Raw genomic sequence first — 21,674 nt, 5'->3', positions numbered from 1 at the left:
TTCTGTGCACAAACACTCGAGACTAAAAAGTGACAAACACAGAGAAGCCTCGTGTGACCGCCTGCCAGATATTGATCCAACGTCTGTTCAACTTAGCGCATTATGCTGAGGTGGAAACCGACTACTCACTTGCTTAACTCTGCTGTAATACAATGTCAGCTTTCAAACTGAATGTCGGTGCACAGCAGGAATACACACTTTTTTTCAGTTGCTCCATTACATCTCTGTGTAAAGGTGCCTGGTAACTTCTTTATGTGGGGAATGATGTTTATGCAATCAAGAAGAAACCACAGAAAACATAACAGCACTCACAGATGACATTTCAAATGAATCCTAAAATACCCTGAGCCTTGTTTTCTTTTTTTAAATGATGTTTTTGGTGACATAAAACAAAGGACAGTCCGAGTTTTTAGCAGAGGTTATATGGGATATGTTTTTATTGTTGGGTTTAGACATTCATCAAGCCTTTAGGCAAAAGTATCAAGATTTGATGTGAAATTTGACTTGACTTTGATTCTCGTGCGACAGACATTTAGCTGCCTCCAAAGTAGTGCTAATTAGTTGTAAACACATGTACAAGTATATGCAGCTTATGTCAATAGTTTTAACCCCTCCACTAAGGTCATCGCTACAGGCAATTTGAGGTTTAAGTGCAATAATAAAAACGTTTAAAATTTGCAGGTTTCTTGGCGCCGGTAGCCTAGCGGTTATGTTGCGCGTCCCATGTGTTGAGGCTGTGGTCCTCGCCACAGCGGCCGTGGGTGCAAATCTGACCTCAGCCCTTTGCTGCATGTCATCCCCCCTTCTCTACTCCCAACACTCCCCGTCCTATATGATGAAGGCAAAAATGGCTCCCAAAAAAAAAGAATTAAAACTTAACAAAATAATAATAATTTGCAGGTTTCAAGTTAAAGATAGCAAAATTGGTCGACGCTTCACCCTTCCAAGTTGAATCAAAAATGATTATTAACGCACACATTCAAACACTTCAGTGGTCAGCCCAACCCCCCCTCCCCCGCTCACTTACCCGAGTGGTGGTGGCGAACATGTACTTTTCTCGGAGCTGGAAGCTGTCCACCTGCTCCAGGATCACCCTGCGGTTCAGTTCACTCTGGAAGAAGTCGGTGCTGCTCAGTATGGTGGAGACACCCTGGGGCTCGTGTCTCTGGACCAGCACTGTGGTCGGGGGGTCGTAGGGATCCACGCCCCTAGAATAGGGGAGCAGCGAAAGATAAGGAGGAAAAGAAAAGAGATACAGGAGGACGAGAAAGCAGGAAGGATAAAAAAAAATAAAAAAAACATCAGAACAATTATTGAGCTGTCCCTTCTTGAAATATAACAGATGTTATAGGAACCAAAACATTCTTGTATTCTTGCACATTTCTCGTAAGTCCTCCTATCTGTCCAAACACAGTACTTTAGTGGTAACTTAATGGAGTAAAAGTAGGCCTACATCAAATTTTTAACACTTTGTCCTCCATCTAACTAACCCACTTAGACCTACTTCACATGTCTCACTGCTAAAAGATTTCTCTGTAGCTTTATTAATTCACCAGAAATATTGTTATTAATCGTGAATTTTATTGGATTTATGGCTGGACAAAAGTGTAATAATAACATTATTAGTATTTTTGTTGCAGAGGTAAGTTACTAAACGTTTATGAGATAATGTTCTCTAAAAAAATCAGGTGTTATTTTATTGTAATCCAATCAATCTTCATTAATCAATCCATCTTATTTAACCAAAACTACGACGTACATCAACTTTAACTGCTTTTTAAACACAGTCAAACCAGAAAGTGGCCCCACAAATGTCATCCTTAAATCAGCTTATGAATGATGGGGGATTAGTGATGTTTTTTCACACTTAGCAAGCCTGACAATATTCTGTCATCACAGCATCAATACTGTAGCTTCTTTCACCATTTTGGCATCGTCCTCTGTAAAAGCATTCCCCCCCCCCATTTTGGAAATGCTTCACCTAACGTTTGATCCCTCTATAATAACAGTCAAAGAGATGGAGCAGAGGCAGGCCTTAAGCCTACCTGACAAACAGCTACAAAACATCACCACAACCTCCTGCAAACTCGCCGTGAATTCCCATATTTCCTGTTGTGTTCTCACATCAGCTCGACCTGATTTCACAGGGAAAATGTACCAGGGAGCTGGCAGGACAAAATTGTGGGTGCAAAAGCCGGACTGAAAAATGTGCCTGTTTGCGTTCACACATGAAAAAAAAAAACAGAAGTTCACAGTAGTGTTGTGAAACTGTAAAAGCACCATTGGTGATGCTTTGTGGTGGTGTCCTAGCCCATGTGAATACTGCTCCATTAGTTGTATTCTTGGTCTTGGTGTTTTCACTGTGTGTTGGCTGATTTACCGTTCTGCCTTCATTCACTTTACACTACGTACAAGACTAACCAGGGCGTACATTTCCAGCCTCTGTCACTTCTCATGGAGACGTTTAGAGTTTGAATCGCACCCCTGTTCGGTCTGTGAGGAGTTCAGATGTACTCCCAGTGGTCTTTTTTCCCCATAGAGAGATTTTTTTTTTTTCCCCACATTTCCCGGAAATGAAGGGAAGGTGAGCTTAGGACTCCAAACAGCACACAGAATATCCATATCTTTGGATGTGCACTGCAATGGGAACTGTTTTGATATTCAGGACGAACTCAGCTTTTATCCTGCTGTTCAGTGGGCTTTCCTCCAGGTCTCATTTCAGAAATCATCTAAATGTGGAGACTTGTATCCAACATCTTAAAAGGTGTCAGTCTGTGAAAAACATGTACTGAATTCAGCCTGAGGACTCTGCTGCTACACCTTCTAAAACATCTGAATTATTCTTGCTGTTTCAATGGCACAGCATTTGTCATTTCTTTTGCTGTATCAAATAGCAGAACTTCAAAAAGGGTGCATCAGGATGTCCAAACTGAAAGCACATGTCTATGTGTGAACCTTTAAAACAAGTGTGTTCAAACTATTTGTGGCCTCAAGTGCACGGCCAGGCTGTTCTGACACAGTTGCACAGAGAGTCAGCCTGAATGAATGGAGGAGGTTCACTGCGTCTTATCGTCTTGCCTTCTAAATCAGTGTGTTTTCCTGCAGACTCTGGGGAGCCGAACAGAGGGAGCAGTGTGTCTCCACTCTGCTCGGCCTCTGTGGCATTCTTTCAAAGGTTCCTGTTCAGCTGATGGACACTGTCTGGGCTGAGAGTGCACAGAAGGCCATTGGCAGTCTGTCTCTGTCCCTTCCTTTAGATTCATCTCTGCACGCTCTAAACACTTCAAAAAAATCCCCCCTCCGTCTGTTAAGTACCCATTTTCTGACAGTTGTGTTTGTCATTTGATTTGGGTGTCCCTGCAAAGTTTTTGAAAGAAAGGAAGGCGTTTTACACTGTGCCTGTTAAAATGTTCTCGTACTTTAACCCTTCAACACATCTGAGTCGTTAGCTGTCGGCTAACAGACGCTTGTTGTCGTACTTTATTTTGGAGTACATTCACAGCAGAGTAAACAAACACAAAGAGTCAAGATGTCCTCAAATCTGTCCTTTTAAAATGTGCAGGTTTACTTTAAACTGAACAGAATCTAACATCCTTATAGATGATAATGAATGATGTAAATATTTCTGGTCGGAAAATCTCATATCAGAAGAAAATCTGAATCAAATCAGTTTGGACCTGAAGTGCCCAATGAAGAACGCTTCCACTCATTGGCTCTGAGAAACTTTGTTTTTGAAAATGATCTTTTTGCATGACATGTCAATGTCAAACGACACCAATAGCCAAGTTCTGTCTAAGGACAACAAGTACATAACAGATAGAAATTTCCTTTTCACTTTTCCGTTTTTTAATCAGCAGACCCATTAACCGGAGCTACAGTCAGTCGATGGATGTTATACTATGTTACGCAGCAAAACATTTCACCTCAATCAAAGGTCAAATAATCATTATTTTTACCCACTCTGGTGCCGACCAGAAGGGGTGACGACGTTTAGTGAAATAAATGTGCACATCCCTACTTATAACATGTTAATAGTTCGGCTTTATAAAACAAAAATAAACTCCAAAAGACAACTTTAACCTGTGCATTTACTTTCTTAGCCATGACGTTTACTCCTTTCTTGTGTTTTCTTGTTAACCCTCTTTTATTCGTCTCGATGCATTTCAAAGAAGCTTCTGCAGGATTTGCTTTACGTCTGTAATCCGTAGAAGAAAAGGGGATTGTACTTCTCATTGTATACACAGAGGATTGTAGCACTCGGTCCGTCTCAGAGCGATGAGATCAGAAGATTAAGAGTCGGGTGGGTGATCGACACATCAGATTGGGTTTTAAACGCATCCAGTAGCAGAGCCTTTAGACTGATCTGCAGCATGACAGAGGCCCCCCTCTTCCTCAAGGCAGAACAAACAGGATTAGACCCAAATTGGATGGAGCCACAGGGGGCCTTCAGGGGGTAGAGTTTGGGTTCAGATCAATCTTTATTTGTGCTGCCTTTGTCCCCAGATTATTTGCAGTTTTTCTTGGCGGCTGTAGCTCTGCAGAGGGGTAGCTTTAACAGACTCTATCAAGTCTTGCTGGCTGACCGCTGCATGCCATCAATGATTAAATAATCAGGCAATCTATGAGAGAGAAAGCTTAAACTACAGATTCTGTTAGAGGCTGAATATTGCTGGGAGGCTACAGGGAAATATACACATCAGTCTTTGGGCTGCTGTGATGTTGGGATGACTTTTTAAAATTAGTTTTGGAGTGATTTCAGGGTGTGGGGATGACGGGGATGGAAATGGAAACAAGTTTCAGGTTACATAATTTACATATTAAGCAATACTACAGGTCTGTAGTACCTGCTACTGTGACTGGTGGATTCTAAAATGTACCTGCCACTCTTTCTTTTTTTTACATGACACTTTTTTTTTTTTTTTTACTGGCAGCATAATGTAATGACATATAAGATCAAGGCTAACAGTACTCAAGTAATCGGCTATTTTATGAAGGGAAAATGTTTCAACTATTAAAGAAAATACTGACATGCTTTTTGTCTCGCTATAAAAAATAATATCTTGGTGATTTTATTAGATGATTAAAAGAGGCTGGTAAGAGTTTCCATTGCAGCCATGTTCTCAAAGGCTAACTCATTTTGCTGATTCATCTGCAAATGAACCTCGACTGAAAGGCAAGATAATCAATTTGTTCTTTCAAAAGCACACGTTTTAAAATAACTCTGTTACCTCACTGTTATTTACCAGCCACCGTCACTGGTAATTTGAGCAAATTCACCCGTCACTGCAAAATAAACACCCATATTCGGCAGGTGACGGGTGCTAATTTCCAACCCTGGTGGATGAACACATAAAGGACATTTTGTGAAGAGGAATAAATGATATAGTCATTGTTTTTTAACAAACATCAGGTGCATAGTTACAAATTTAAAGCCTCTCCATAAAAGTGAGCAGATATTTTTAACTATCTGATCACATTAATAAATAAGGCTGACCTAGCTGTCTTGAGTAGAGCTTCCTGAATTCATTAAAGACTTCAGAGCTAGTGTCTATTAATGAATAATGAGGAATGATCATGTGTACATAAAATACGACTGGGGTGATGAGAAAGTGTTGAGAACACATTTTACCAGGATGAACAACTATCTGGAGTTTAGTGAGTCAGCGATTTCATTTGAGGCTATACATTTTTTAAATTCTCACACTTCTTTCTTTTTCTCTGCTATTAACTCTGCAACAATTCAACTACCATAATCCTTATAATGAAATGATCTTCTCTCAAATTAAAGGAATGCTGTAACTGCTGATTCATGATTCTTTATTTTGGTTGTCTAGTGTATATCTCCATGTTGTGGATGAATGTACTTTTAAATGTTGTATTTACAGTTCTATTCTTCCAATATCAACACTACAGTGAGCTTTAACTGTATCACTAAACAATCAGGCGCCTTTCACTTGAACAAGGTATGTAGGTGTGTGTGTGTGTGTGTGTGTGGTTGTGTGTGTGTGTGTGTGTGTGTGTGTCTTATCGGTGACAGAATCCAGAAGAAAAAGTGATTTTGATCACTTTAAAGAGATCCAGAGACATTCATCTTGATACTAATTTACTCCTAAGGCCTTGTTTAGAGCTGTTTTCTTCCTCACGAGTTGTTTTGTAGAGTCTAAAGCCCCGCCTTCATTTCAATCTAAAGCAACAGACTGAGGAAGTATTTGGCATGAACGTAGATATGCAATCACTGCCTTCATTGTGTGGCTGCTGGCAGCAGTGCCACAACTTTCACTACTTTAACAGCTAAGCTATTTACAAGCTTTTGTCAATCTGAGTTAAAAAAAAAGAATATGAATCAATATGTTTTCATTCAAAGCAGGAGAGTCCTTTTCTCTTTGATTCAGGGAGGAAATTCAACACAACCGAACTGTATTCATCCGACCTGAGCAACAGGCCGACTTTTATAGACGCCAGAAATCAGTAAGCTCAAGGATGTTACATTCACGTCGATTATGTCAATTATTAACATCACATAAAGGAAATAGATCTCGTAAGGTTTAAGGCAATTAAAACAAATACATCATAGAAGTCTTAAATGAAAAGCAGGGCTTAAAAGAATCCTCTTTTCTCCTCCTGCCTGTCAGTGGTCCTTCTGTGTTGTTCCTAAGAGTTACCTCACAACGTCTGTTCAAAGAAGCAGCTACACACCACAAAGTGCTCACGCCTAAAGCATCAAACCAATAAGATTTTGTTATATAACATTTATTCTGGATGGGCCTTTAAGAGCCTCAAAAAACAGAGACTTCTGGAGAGGCTCCCAAACTTGAGGGTTGTGTAAAGTGTATACTGGTTTGGCACTGGTTTGAAATGTTCTGTGAAAAGGTTCCTCCATACTTTTTTCACCTGCCCCTACATTCCCTATACTTACTGCAGCCAGCAGAGTGAGGCCACCTGTACTTAACAAGTTAGAATATCATTCTTATATACTTTATTAATCCCTGAGGGGAAATTCTGGTTTCACACTCTGTCATTGAGAGACCTGCTTCTCACACACAGGCCTGAAAATACACACATGCACAAACATGACCTGTGGACATGCGTTGGTGGAGAGATGTCAGAGTGCGGATGTGGGTTCAGTGGCCTTACGCAAGGGCACCTGGGCAGTGCCTCTCCAGCTGCCAGACCAACTTCCATACTTGGTCCGTGACTTGAACCTGTTTGAGTCCCTACAGCCTGAGCTACTGCCTCCCCAGTTATTGCCCCACATCATTGGCGGTTTGTGTTTTTCTTTAGCTTCCAACTTGTCATGTTATTTTTCTGTTTGGTGATTAACTGTCGTTTCAGGGGGAATTTTGTTCTTTGGCTTTGACTCCTGAAATGGTTTGCTCGGATCAGGGCGGGGCCAAGAGAGGAATAAAAGCAGACTCAGCCATAGTGTGCGGGGTTTTGCTTTTGTTTTTGCTCTTTTGTGCATTTGTTCTGCAAAGATTCCCGCCTCCTGACCAGTAGAACATCTTTTTACTCACCACTAGAGTCAAACAGCCACACGTTAATCCCATTTTTCATTTAGACTAACAACCAGTAACACTACACTTTGTTGTTAGAAACATCTTGTGTAACAGTCTATATTTCCGTTAATGAGCCTGAGAGGTGTGAGATGTCAGGTTGAACTCGTTTTGTCACAACCTGGTAGTTATGAAAGTTTGATGTGATTGTGAAGAAGAGGAATGATTTAAACCAGGTTTCCGAGGAAAAATACTTTTATCCTTTTATCCTGATCATTCTTTATTATCCTTTAACAATCCAGGCTCAGTTTGTGCTTCAAACAGTGTTTTAACTCTTCTGCTGAACGGAGCACCAACAGCAGTCTAACGACTCGTGCCACAAATCCCAATTATTTGCATCATATTCATAGTATGGATTGCCCCTGTTAACAGCACACACACGCACGCACGCACGCACGCACGCACGCACGAAACTGAGAAAGTGAAAGTAAATATGAACCAGGTCAGCCCTCGTGTCTGATCCTGTTTCAGCTACTCAAATAATGAAGCCTTTCACTCGCCCCTCCTTAAAGACAAACACGGTGTTTCACCGCTGTCATGTTGTGTAAACATGTTTAAACCTCTCAAGAACACACATCCCAATCCAACTGGATTCTTTTGACTCATTTACAGCTGTCAGGGGAGCGTCGTTTGGCTCTAGACTCTTTAATGTCAAACAAAGCTGATCTATGCATTAAGGTTGTTTTTTTAAGTAGTATGTTTTTGGAAATCTTTCAATAAACATTCATCAATATCACATTAGTATTAGGAAAGAACCACAGGGTACCACACAATACGATGTCCCACGTTTACAATATCATATATAATATCATGACTCAGCGATTCTGCGATGATTGGTGTACTGCAAGCCCATCATGTAGGATTAATCACTATTTATGATTCACTGAAGAACACAAAAAGCCCCTCAAAAGGTAAAGTGGGTTCTCTTTTTCTTCTTCTTTTATCTCACTTTAATCCACTTCTTATTTGGATCACTTCTGTCATTACAGTCATGAGTGCCATCGTCAGGAGTCGTTAAATAGTGACGCAGTGACTTGAACTGGCAGCGGAATCTGATTAGAGAGTCCTATTTTTAATATTAAAATATAAATATAAGGCCCCAGAGGTCTGACAAACTGATATATCATTACACTTTAACAACTTGTGATTTTTACATATTACAGCCATGCATGTAATAAAGCATTACAGTATTTTTAACCCATACCATTTGTGAACAGTTTCATGGTCCTTTCTGCCTGAAAGCTGAGTATTATTTTGTAGCAAGGGCTGAACTGGGATTTCTGGAAGGTTATGTTTGCTATTTCCTGCACATACCGGGGGCCCTGAATGCAGCACAGAGTTCAGGACATTTGTCATCTGAAGTATACATACAATCCTGAGACAGTGGATGTGTCTTACCAAAAGTAGGTCTTCACGTGCTCTTGGATCAACACCCATGTCTCCCCAAAGTCGTCTGATTTCCACAGCTGCAGGAGGGGAGAGATGCGGTGTTAGGAGGAGGAGGAAGAAGAGGAAGAAAAAGAAAAAGGAGGAGGGGGATGGTGAACTGTAAAAATGTAGGTCATGCTCATTCCTTTCGTTTTGGCTCTTGCACATGTGACATGAGAACACTGAAGAGCCGTTTGGCGCTATTGTGCTTCAAGAAAACAAAAAAAAAACCTTCCATGGTGAAACCTTGGCAAAGACACTCTCTGCTCTCAGTTACCATTTATTCTGTATTCAACATCAGAAAAGTGCAGAAAATCTAAAAGCAGCTCATGAGGTGCACAGAAGCTTAAGCATTTCTAAATAGACCCAATCATGAGGAAATTGATGATTTGATGTATTACATATGTGCATTAGAAGTATCTGAATTTAAAAATATTGGATCAGAATGTGGCTATGAGTTGAAGTCTGAGGGCATAACTGATGGAAAAGTAACCTCTTGGTCTACATGTGAGCAGTGAAATACATTGAACAATAACACAATAACACCACTTTTTGTTTTTGCTTCTATTATTTATGACATGACAGAAAAAATAAGACACTCAAATGGCTTGTTTCTCTCATTTTTTATAACTTGAAATCCCTGTAGCAGGATAAACAGAGTCATTATTTACCCAGGTGTGTCTGGACTGCAGCTGGCAACAAAAGCTGGCTTAATAATGTGTTGTCAACCACACAACACCAGGACACACATACCTGCGTGTGGCTGGTCTGAGACTATCTTGCAGGGGGAATCTAGTGAAGTCGTACTGGCTAGATAAATGTGATGTCAAATTCCCAGGCTTTGTTTGGTTGAGTGAAACTGCACATTTAAGTGTTCACAGCAACCAACAAAAATCTGTTCGGACAATCCTGCTGTTTAATCAGCATCTTGATAGACCTGACCCGTCGGTTGTAAGTAAATTAATAAAACCATAATTGTTAAACTTAATAACTTAATCATAAAAGCTACACTAAGGAACATTAGGTTGGTGTCATTAACCGTATATAAATATGGACATCACGTCTTTGTCTCCTTTCATTGAATAAAATTGAAGCCAAAATACCCCCATGTTCGATGATGACATATATAGTGCTGGTGACCCAATTTAGCGCCTCAACACGGGAAGAAGAGAGCTGGTTGGCGGATCCGCGGAAATTAGCGTCATGCCCCTTTTCCGCTAACCGAAGCACACATTTAACTCACAGATTAAACGTCAAAGATCTCTCTGGTGGGTACAGTCCACAGCAGAACAGATTTTTGTGTCATTTCAAAACACACACTCACAGTTATGACTTCTGTGGTAGTTTTTATTACTCTTTCTCTCCTCTGCTAAATCAGCTGAGGACGCTGTCAACAGAGCTGTCAATCATGGCTAACCTGAGTTAAATGGGTTTTACGACTTTGTGAACATAATTGAGAGAAACAAGCATTTGGTTTGACTTTAAAGGTCTTAGATCTTTTGATTGAACTTGTAAAAAAAAAAAATAGTAGGAGCAAAATTAAATTTGTTACATTTCTATTCTTTCAGTTGATGCTCTGCAGGTGTCATTCTTGAAGTATCACAAAGGGTTAGCTAATAAATCTATGATGAATCTAGCGTACACCTTGTGATGATGATACACTTTCTGTTACAGGGGGAGCGGGTCTGTCTGTACCTGCTTGTTCGGGTGTGAGCCGTCATAGCCCAGCACCAGGTTGGATCTTCTGTTGTGGAGCAGCAGGTCTGTGGGTTTGAAGGGCAGAGAGAAGCCTTGCACACTCTTACAGAAGTCAAAGGTGTTCCACAGGTAGTTGTTGGTGGAGTCCACAAAAAGGTACTGATGGAGAGGAAGAAAACAAACTCATTAGAAACAAACAAAAAAACACATACGACTGAATTTAAACCTTACTTGGAGCTGAAATATTGCAATTTTTTTTCAAGCTAGGAAGTCTTACAGCTCAGTGCTCCATCAACACTTTGCATTCCCCAGTGGCATTACACAGTTTGATTATGTAATTGCACTGAGCTAATCCCACGTTTCTCAGCTCGCTTTGATGTGCTGTGTCACTGTTTTCCCCAATAACCACTCAGTTCTCCGTAAGCAGGGCAGAGCAAAGCAGAAAACACAAGTTACTGAAGCACGAAGGCTTTCTCAGGTGCTTCAGTGATTTCTGACTGCAGTGTTTGAACAGAAAGTCAAGGGTGGGGGATCACTAATGTACAGATCACTAATGCACAGAGGAAGCTTCACTAAGTCATGCCTGCTGGGACCAGGGGGCCATTAAGAGTTCAGAGGATAGCATCTGAAAAATATCTCTTATATTAAATTCTAGGAGCAGTTAAAGACTTGAATTTCCTTAATTAGTATTTGATTCAGTTTTATTTCATGTTCACACTTTTTTAGATTCTTACGACTATTAATATCAGACTATACTCTTTTGATAAATCGGCCAGCCGATAATATCAGCCGATATTAGAATACCCAGTGACCATCGGCATCGGTAATTAGATCACAGACATGCTGTGATATTACTAGATATATATTGATTACAACAATCATTATCACCCTCCAGAGTGTCAAGCTGAGATGCACGTTCATGAGCAGCTACTTTCCAGTTAAGTGACCATCTTGTCTTCATTATATATTTTTTCGACAAGTGTTTGATAACTGCATTTGAGTGCTCAACACAAAACAAGTTTGTATCTATATCTATATTTATCTCTACGATCTCAGATAGATCTGAAGAAAATATCAGCCGATATTTCTTTTTTAATAGGTCTATTATATTTTTACTTTTTTCTCTTCCTAATATCGGTATCGGACCCAGAAATCCCATATTGGTCAGTCCCTAATTGTTTTTGACATTGCAGCTATAAATGGATCTTATTAATTGTTGTTGTTGTTGATCTTTTTGTCTCTATCTGTCTCTTTCTTTCTGCATCTCCGTCCATCCCAGTTCCAAGCAACACAGACATCCACCGCAAACGCATTAAAGGGGTATTTTAGTGTAACTTTGAAACCATCATTATTTTATTTCTCTGGGGGTCTAAAGTACAAGGTACAGAAAGTTTTGGTGGTGCTCCAGCTTCAGTGAAACAAATCTGCATCATAATCCCTGTTGGCAAAACATGTCGGATTAAAGTAAGTCCACTTACGGTTCTTGTGTATGTCACTAACAAGCTCAGATTGTTTTACTGTAGTGTCTAACAACATTACAGAAAGGATCCTGACAGAGTCTCTGTGAGGCGGAAACAGCCGTCATATCCCCACTCCCCACTCGTCAACTGATTATACCTGACGTTAGAAGTTTTCAGACCTACCCGTCTGTTGTCTGCAGGACTGTGGTAGAACTGGGAGATGACCTGCTTTGCTCCCTCTTTGAACTTCACCCCTGAGAGCTGGAATTTCTCTGAGACGAGCGTGAAGGTGGTCCCGTAGTCGTACGACACATAGATCTGGAGGAGCAAAAGCAGAAGAGGAGAAAAAAAATCAATGACTTCACTTTGTCGTCAGTCATTAAGACCCCAAAATGTGTAAAAACAGGGACCAAGGTTTCTCAACAAACAAAAAACACCCTAATTCATAATCCATTGGAGATATAGTCTGCCTGTTATCTTCCATTGTTTTCAAGTAAGCTCGGGAAGGGAATTAATCAAAAGCAGTGCCGGTGGGGAAGTTAGAACAGAAAGATAAAAGGGGAGCAGGTTCAATGACTGGGCTTTAGGCTTTCAGTTAATCACAAGTGTGTGCTTGTGTTTGTGTGTTTGTGTTATTAGATGACAGATGGAGGACTCAATCTGTGGCCCTACAATCAAAACATCACCAGAAACATGAGAAACATGTTAGACGAGTGTGAGCAAAAACACCTTCTGCTGCACTGCTCACTTATTGAGGTTACTTACTGATGGAGTTTCAATTCAAAAGGGACGGTAAGACTGGGGAGACAACATGTACAATATGCGAGGCGTTTCAGGCAACAAGATAAACTCTCATTTATGTTTTAGCTGAACGTACCGAGCTGGTTTTGGGCCCGGTGGCTCCTGCGCTGTCTCGGGCCAACGCAACGATCACATTGCTCTTCTCTCCGGCCCAGTGGACCACCATCTGGTTGTGAGAGTCGTTCAGGTTGGCCTGCAGGACAAAATGAGATGAATTAAAGATGTGCATCAGGGAAAAAGGCAAACAGGCCGATTCACACTTCACCATGGAGATACTGGGTTGGTGCAAAGCGAGAGAACAGGACAAATAAGAAACAAAACATAAACAAGGACTGCAAGGTAAATTGAGCAAAGCTTTAAATCTAATCTGGAGTCAAACTGAATGTTTCTATGAATCAGTTTTTTTTAATCTGCCTTGTTGTTGTTTTGAGGTCAAGGTTGGTTCATTAAATCTCAAATCATGCACTATAGTGACTGAGACTCCAGCTGCAGAGGATGTCAAGCAAACCTAAACAACCTGCTTCCAGCACAGTTTAATGTGTTGTGATAAAAATAAAACAAGAGTGAACATAACATTTTATTCTCCAACTGTACCGTCAGCTCCCGGTGTGCTGCACAATTAAGTCTTTATTTTAAACAACAACAGCTGCTCAGGTTGCAAAAACACATTTTGACTTTGAAATTTGAATTGACCAGGCAGTATGCAAACAGCTCAATAAAGATCCCTGTGAAACATGGAAATGTATGTGAAAATTGAGAGCTCTTTTTGCTACTTTTCATTCATCTGTCTTAGCTACAGAGTCACAAGCCCCTTTCACATTGTCAGCTAAAGGCAGAACTTTTACGGCCCCACTTTTACAGGGCTGTTTGTGGTGCTAACTGAGTGTGTGTATATGAAGCTCCCGCTGTTTGTTTACATGTTGTGCCGCTCTTGCTTCCGTTAAATCATGCACTAGAACGCCGATATTTTCCCATTGTGGATTCAATATAAATGTGCAAAGCTGATAGTGATGGTGGAGCTTCCTTATCTGCACTGTTAGAAAATAACAATGTAAAAAAAGGGATGGTTGTGTGGCTTCAACAGGGACAGCTTGAGTAAGCGACATAAATGACTTCCAGCTGCTTTTACACCGTATCTGGATTAAGCATTGGTTCCTTTTAAAGGCAGGGTGGTACTTATTGAAAGCTAGCAAGATTTGAAAAGTAGCATCTCCTCAGGTCTCCGTCTTAGCCCACACGCTCCCCTCAGCGCTCCCTCAAATGTCACTTCAAAGGTGTTATGAGTGCTTCCTCTGGTTTGTCCTCTTGCTTTATCAAAACTCTTTCTCGTTGCAGCCTTCTCAGCTTCTGTCTATCTTTTCTTTCCTTTCTTTAGCAGGATGTGTGACGTGATGTGCGGTCTCCAGTAACCGTGGAGGTGGTCATTTGAGCTGAGCTTTCTATGCCATCCTACGGTAAATGTGGAATACCTAAGACAGCAGGGAAGCTTTGAGCGTCGGCTGGTGCAGGACATCTGATTGGTACTTTCCAATCATCTTTGTCTTTTAGAAATAAAAACTATATCTAATAAAAAAGTTATATTACAATTAAGTTTATTACTAAAGGTTAGCAAAAACAGAAACGGAAAAACCGATTGTGCATATGAATGCATATCCACACACCCTACATCCCCCCTTCTCCCCGTCAAACGAGCCTGTGATGTGATAATCATTTCTGTGTATCAGACCAGAGAAAGATACTTTTGTAATTCACTGTGTTCAGTTGTTAACGGGGGACTTGTATTGTGAAGGGAGTGTTTATCATTGAATTAACTGAGATTTAGCAGAGGTTTTTCAATAACACCAAAGGGAGTTACGGTATTTACAGCCAATCTCTTGATCCTGAGTGAACACACTGGCTTAATGTTGCCGTTATGTGATGAAATTGGAGAGGGGAGAAAACAGGTTTGCCACATTTCACTTTTGTTTGAAAACTGATCAACTGCTCTGACACGAGGAGTGGGCGTTGCCGTTTGGTCAGTGAGCGTGTGAGGCCGCTGGCTCTGCTCTGGGTGTCAGAGCTAAACAAGCAGAAGACTTCTGCCCTCACTCTGAGCTGTTGTCTGTCACAAATCACTATTTGACGCTACTTTAATTTACTCGCCACTGTTGCAGGTAGGTTTAGCATTTGGTGTCGGCTTAAGTGTGCGCTACAACCAAAAGTGTGGTTTTAAAATCGGTGATAACAGTATCGCACAAACCCATGTCTTGGCAGAATGTAAAACCTGTGACAGTATTGATATCGGTTTTCCGCACACCGCGAGCACTAACCATGACTTCTTGCAGAAATGTTCTAAAGAATTGGCTGCAAAATGTCCGGGTTAATTTTGGGTGAAAATGTCATTGACACCTGCAGATCACTCTGAAATGTTCAGGAGTTTTGCATGTGTGAAAAGAGTAAAAGAGTGGAGTTTATGGGCATGGTTTGTATCTACAAGTGACACAATTATCTTTAACCATAGTGATGTGGACATTTCCTTCATACTTCATTATTTAGGAGTGCAGCTTTAAACTCAGAACTCAGAATTAGCCCTCAAGGTGAACACTATCTTGGTTAACTTGTTTATTATCTGTTATGCAACTTGTTTTTGAGATGTGCCCTGACAGATTTGGGCTCTACAGCGGGAGGTTATCTCAGGTGTCAGCTGTGTTTGTTTGCAAACCGTAATGAGTTGTCATGAAGCCCTGAAGGCTTCCCTTCCTTGATCTTTATCTTCATTGTGTAAGTTTGACAGACGGGACATGGAAGAGACAAAGTAATTGAGTCTTCATGCTTTTAAATTGAAGGAAGAGAAATGAGCTTGTCTAGCTGCCCTGCTCTTTAAATCAGGGCAGATTTGCAGCATTATGTCTGAGGTTTTACTGTGAAGCAGAAAGTCATGGCTGTCTGCTGAAGCCTCAGATATAAACCATGTGTTGAGCTGAACTGATGTCTAAATCTATTCTTGAGACAGTTAGCAGATCACACTGATTTGTTACAGTCATCCTTCTTCCCCAGAGTGAAACATTATCACATTCACTTTTATAATATGAAAGTTAATCTCATTTTCGTTCTTACATTTGTCTCAACACCGAGGAGTTGAATAATGAAAATCTGAAAATGTCTAGAAAATTTCAGGGAGGCTGGCCATGACATCTTCCTGAGTTGGTTTTTCATGCATGTCCTTCACATCGGGAGATGTGTCAGACGGGGGGGGGGGGGGGGGGGGGTGTCTCAGGAGGCCAAACAAGACATAAAAAAGAACGAGATGATGAAGCAACAAAGTGTGACGCTATTATGAGATTTTTAGCATTCATATCAATGCCACCTGTAGATCAACACATTCAGAATGTAAACAAGAGCGTAAAGGATCATACTGCTCCAGGCTGTCCCATGTTCATATCTACACACAAGATATATATTTTTTTTTTTTGGGACTTCAGAAGCCTCGTATGATGCACTGCTAGACTGTATAGTTTGAATTTTGAACAGCTCATTACAGGTCAATTCCCCCAGGTTTGAATTTAGAACAAGAAAACATAATGAAGCGGTGTTATTACGTGGACAGAGATGGCAACCAGTCACATTCATACATTATATGCACGACCAGTAACAGGTTGTGCACCGGTAACAGGATATAAACATCAACACCCCCCTTCCGCTTGCTTGCTGTGAATTTCCCTGAATATATAATTCTCACATCAGCTCAAAGTGTCTTCAGACAGAAAAACCTACAAGGAGGCAGGCAGCGTGAAAACTTCCAGGTAAAGTCGGGGTGAAAAGTTTGTCTGTTTCTGTTTACACAAGAAGCTCAACCTGAAAGTTGTGTGTGAGTCTAAAATCACCTTTTGACTAATGAGAAGTCAGTGCTACAAAGAATGGGGCAATAACTTTTCTGCTGCTGGAGATCACTAATGCACACATGGGCGTAATGTTGCCTTCTTTTTATTTTACCAGGAGTACTCCCATTAACAAACAAAATCTCTTTGGCGAGGGAGTCCTGGCCTAGACAGCAGCATAACGTTTCATCCAAAGAAGAAACAACAGACAATAAAACAGTAGAACATTTCATCAAATAAAACAACATAGCAGCTTTCAGCATTAAAGCAGGTTCATCCACTTGTACATGATCCTTAATCCTGTTTTTTAAGTCCTCAAAGGCTGTAGTTTAAGGTGACTCCGCAGCTTCCAGGATGAGGGGGCAAAGTCATTAAAAGCACTTTTACCAACCACAGAGTGAGCTAAAGGAATGACATACATGGAATTAGTGTGGTATTCAGAGTGGTTGAACACTCACATTAACACCTGGCCCGATCAGTGTGTGCATAGTGTGTGCATATGAGGTAGTTCAGCCGGTCTCTGTTCATGTAGAGGAGGGCTAATGTAATGACTTTCTGGAACACATACTGATTCCCCTGCTCAGTGCACCTCCCACAGGGCTCGTAGATCAATGAAAAGAAATAGGCTATTTCATCTTTTTCATTGTCACTGCCTCACCCGCCGTGCTGCCGTTCTTCTCTTATCTTTTATTGATGATTCTGCGAGAGGGCAGGCTTCTGAAGGAGCTCTGCTTTTTGCTTCAAAGTCTTCTTTTTTTTTTTTCCTTTGCTCTTCACACTGTGAAGTAAACAACAAATGTCTCCCCGCTTCCCCTGTCAGCCGTGATCAGACAACCCTGGACCCACTTCTCGTTTGCAACTTCTACTATCGCTGTGCTGATGGTGGATGACAGGGCCAAAACGTTGTTATTGTGAAAGCATGGGGGACGTGGAGTTTAATACAATATTTGGCTTGAAATATTTCAGCACTTATGAAGAGCTGCTGGCAGTGCGGCGTGCATTGCTGGGCCTGTGGTGTGGTTAACATCAGGGTTTGGATTCAACAGTAATCTTGCAAGGAGAAAACACGCAGCAGAAAAAGGCTGAGACGCTAATATCACCACCCACAGAGGCCTCACAAATCTATAAAAGCAAAGCAGCAACAGCACATATTGTGTTCTGGATGAGGCAGTGGGTATTTCATGAAAATTACAACCGTTTATCACAACAACAAAAACTCCTTGAAGGCATCCTAAATCACCAGAGACTGATGATATTTAAATGCAAGACGACCCAAGTGTTGATTTTTCCCCATTAGCACGATGCTAAAGTTGTCTGCAAAAGCCAACATCCTGCAGGAGCCAGACTGAGTGTCGCCTGCAAGACACAAGTTTAACCTTTTCCTCAACAAAGGGATGGCTATATGAGCTGCTGTCATGAAGCCAGCCTCGCTGATACACAACTTGCTTTTCCATTTCTTGCTTTAGTCATCAGCCGCCGCCTCCTCCTCCTCCTCCTCCTCCTCCTCCTCTCCATCTTCCTCAGTCCTCCTCCCTCAGGGCCACCTCAGTAAAAAGCCACTGCTGTCTCTCCCTCTCCAGCCGAGGTGTTGCAGCAGTAAATCTCTGCATTTTAGGCCTCATTGGGTCACGGTGCGAGCGGGGCCAAGAAGTTCGCCGGCGGCTCTGCAGCTGAATCGAGGGAATGGTGATGACGGTGATAAAAACTATTTGCCAGGTTGCGGCAGATTGCATCATTAAAGTCAAAGCTTGGAGGGTCCATCTGTATGATGATTGTCCCCTCTGTTCACAGGTAGTGGCTCCAAATGAAGGGCAGCACTACCATTTAATGTTGGCTTCCTCTTGGGCTGCCCACTAAAAGTCTAAGATTACTATCATCAGTCAAGAAGACTCGAATTGACCGTCGTATCTCTGCAACGTAGTTTCTAATTTAGCCGCGTCATACAGAGCAATGCATGAGCAACAAACACACACTGTTATACATTTAACAAACACAGCAACAAAAGGACCTTTCAGTGTTCCTCTGTCATGAGATTTATTTTTTGTTTTGAGCTGAATTGTCCAAAGAAAAGAAAATAAATGAGCCAATGATTAAAACTTGTAAAACTTCTGGGTACTTTAGCCTAGCTATAAGCTAACTTTAGCTAACAGCTTGAAACCATCTCCTGCTATAAACATGACGATATATTGCCATGGTGATTTTTTGAGCACAGCTCTAGTATAAACCTTGTTTTCCTCAATGGGAGACACCTAAAAACAGACTGCACCTTATACACCAGTGCACGTTTCTGTACCACAGCAACGAAAAGAGAAGTCCTAAAGGCACCTGGTATTTGGTCATTTCTTGTTTTTTTCATTCACACAACTGCAGGCAAACTCTTCGACACTGACATACAGACGTTATAATCCTTTAACGGTCATATATTCCTAAAATCAATTAAAATAAATATTAAATATTGTTATATTAATATCATCCTAATGCTGTGTTTGTTTAATCATCATTTCACACTTTAACCATGTCTGGAAACACAGATGTGGGGTTTCAGTTTGATAGTCTGTTACGAAGTGTTGCTTGATCATGCATGGAGCCACTTCCTCTATGTAATCACTACCTTGATCAGGCTTGTAAACATTACATGAAGGAAGAGAAGCTGTAGCCTAGTAACAGCTGAACAGACACCTCCCACCTCAGACTTCATTTAGGACAGCTGCTGTGTCAGAGCCGTACGTTCATCTGAAAATAATGGACACCTTCAGGCTAACAAGATTTCATGCTATAATTCCTGTTTAACATCCTGTGCTGCTCTGTTTTTATTTCTTCTCTCTCCCCTCACACACTCTGCAAAGCAACATGGCGGCTGGTTTTAAAAAGGTGTAAACCCAGACTGCTACCATCCATCAATCTCCGAGACAGCTTTGTGGTCACTTGGGGAGGCTGGGGGAGGGAGGGGAGGGAGGGGCGGAGTCAAGAGCATCACAGACAGCCATCAAGGCTACTGTACTGTCACTGTCTCTGTCTTTCTCTCTCGCTCTCACATGTATAATGCATTCTAAGTCACCAGAAGCGATCGTGTGCAAAGCCTTCCCACCTGAGCGAGCAGAAAAGGATTCAGTAAACACAGCAAACGAGTCAGAAGGAGCAGCAGCGGAGGATTTCTCTCTTTTCCTGATGGGTCGCTCCTCTGCCAGACCTTGAGAGGCAGCAGACTGGAACAGCAAGTTTATCGCCATCTTTATAGTTCCCTCTGTAGCGAGGAGGGGGAGATTCATGTGTGCACTGCCTCATTCTGCTCCAATACCCAAATGCAAAATAAAATAACTGTCATTGAAAAAAAAAAAAAAGGAAACCACACAAAAACTCCAACTGGGAGATTAAAGCTTTTAGCAAATATTTGTTGAGACATGACATTTGAACTGTCTTTTAAATTGTTTGCAGCAGCACATTGTTGTGGTGCAAAAAGTGAAATTCATTCAACAAATTCAGACTGTCAATGCTCATATCGCCATAATGTAGATATTGAAATTTATTGAGCAGCCCTATTTATCATAATATAAAACGATAAAAAGAGAGAATTTCAATAAATGCCAAACCTCTTTTTTTTTTTTCTTTTTTTTTTTTACTAACAGTGGAACCACCATGCAATAAAGAACAAAATAAACAAACCTGTCTGTCTTACTATTGTCTGTAAGCTAAAGACAGGCTGCAGAAACAAGCCATTGAATGTGCTTGTATTTACAACTGACAAGCTCATGTGTAATGTGACAACGTTATGAAGAGGATTCCTACAAAGATTAAACTCCTCATTCATCTTATAGGTGCTATTCTTTGTAACCAGAAACAGCCGTTAAATCACTCTCCACAAAGCCACCAGAATCCATTGACGTAATTGAAACTTGCAGAACATGGGAGTTGCTGGTCTACCATTACATCATTTTGGTTGGTTAGTTTATTATTGTGCAGCTAATGACACACCCTTCTACTTGGACATATTGTGAAATAAGTCATCCATGGCCATAGCGGCATCACTTCATCAAAATACATGACAAAATGTATCACATGTCTCCTGTGTTATGGCGTATAGTGTAAAGCATTGTGACAGGTTGGCTAGCTTGAGAAGTTGCATGCTGCAGAACTTTGCATTCTGTTATACAGTAGGCAAAATAAGCTGGCTGGAATATGACAGGCGTTGCTTTTGTTTGCATACAGTGTTCATTTTGGTTAAACAAGCTTACTAGAATACAACCTTAAAGACTGAAACGAAATTGTCATCTGGCGCCAAAATGAACAGTTTACAATCCCTTCAAATGGCATCATGTGTTTTCCCCGAACACACTTATTTGTGTCATATCCCCCGGCCGGCAGGCAATGAGGCTGTTTCTTTAAACAACAAGCCAAAACATGCGACTGAGAAAGAACTGGCCGCATTCCTCATCGGCGCTTGGATCCAAATAAAAAAGGCCTCTGGTCTTGTCGCTGCAGGGGTTTCTACTGGCTGCCTGACAACAGTTTAAAAGCCTCATCGATGTATTGATTATTTGGGATGGAATCAGAACCACTGGACAGAAATGTGTTTAATATTCACAGAGCAGATTAATTGCCATATGAGAGTGTTGATAAAAAGCATGACCAGGCCTGGATGTGACACAGCATTAGTCATACCGAGCAAACAAGTGCAGGCCAGACAGAGCTTCATCGGAGGATTAGCAAAGTGAAACTTGAACACAATTAAATAAACTCCAGACAAAGCTACTGATCTCACCTATTAGAACATGCTAGAAAATCCTTCCCTGGGTGAGAATGGGCACATGAACAGCCTGTGCTATTTGTCATCATCCCACTGGAAGAGCAGCTCATTTCAAGTCTTAACAGTTCCAAGC

At 41.1% G+C, this 21,674-nt stretch overlaps 1 protein-coding gene across 2 annotated transcripts in view; it reads right to left on the bottom strand.

The window, feature by feature from the left end:
• sorl1 (sortilin-related receptor, L(DLR class) A repeats containing) overlaps positions 1–21,674 on the bottom strand; it is an 82,359-nt gene that overhangs the window by 54,971 nt on the left and 5,714 nt on the right. For both annotated transcript variants that reach the window (XM_065959962.1, XM_020644864.3), the window contains exons 2-6: positions 13,017–13,133; positions 12,323–12,457; positions 10,677–10,838; positions 8,952–9,019; positions 1,028–1,208 (exon numbers count right to left, since the gene is read on the bottom strand). In XM_065959962.1, coding sequence (XP_065816034.1) covers positions 1,028–1,208; positions 8,952–9,019; positions 10,677–10,838; positions 12,323–12,457; positions 13,017–13,133 — 663 coding nt within the window. The remainder of the gene's footprint in view (positions 1–1,027; positions 1,209–8,951; positions 9,020–10,676; positions 10,839–12,322; positions 12,458–13,016; positions 13,134–21,674) is intronic.

Source organism: Labrus bergylta, chromosome 11 (genome assembly GCF_963930695.1).
Source record: "Labrus bergylta chromosome 11, fLabBer1.1, whole genome shotgun sequence".
NCBI classification, from domain to species: Eukaryota; Metazoa; Chordata; class Actinopteri; order Labriformes; family Labridae; genus Labrus; species Labrus bergylta.
The sequence above is the reverse complement of the archived record's forward strand: the minus strand, read 5'-3'. Positions and strand labels throughout refer to the sequence as shown.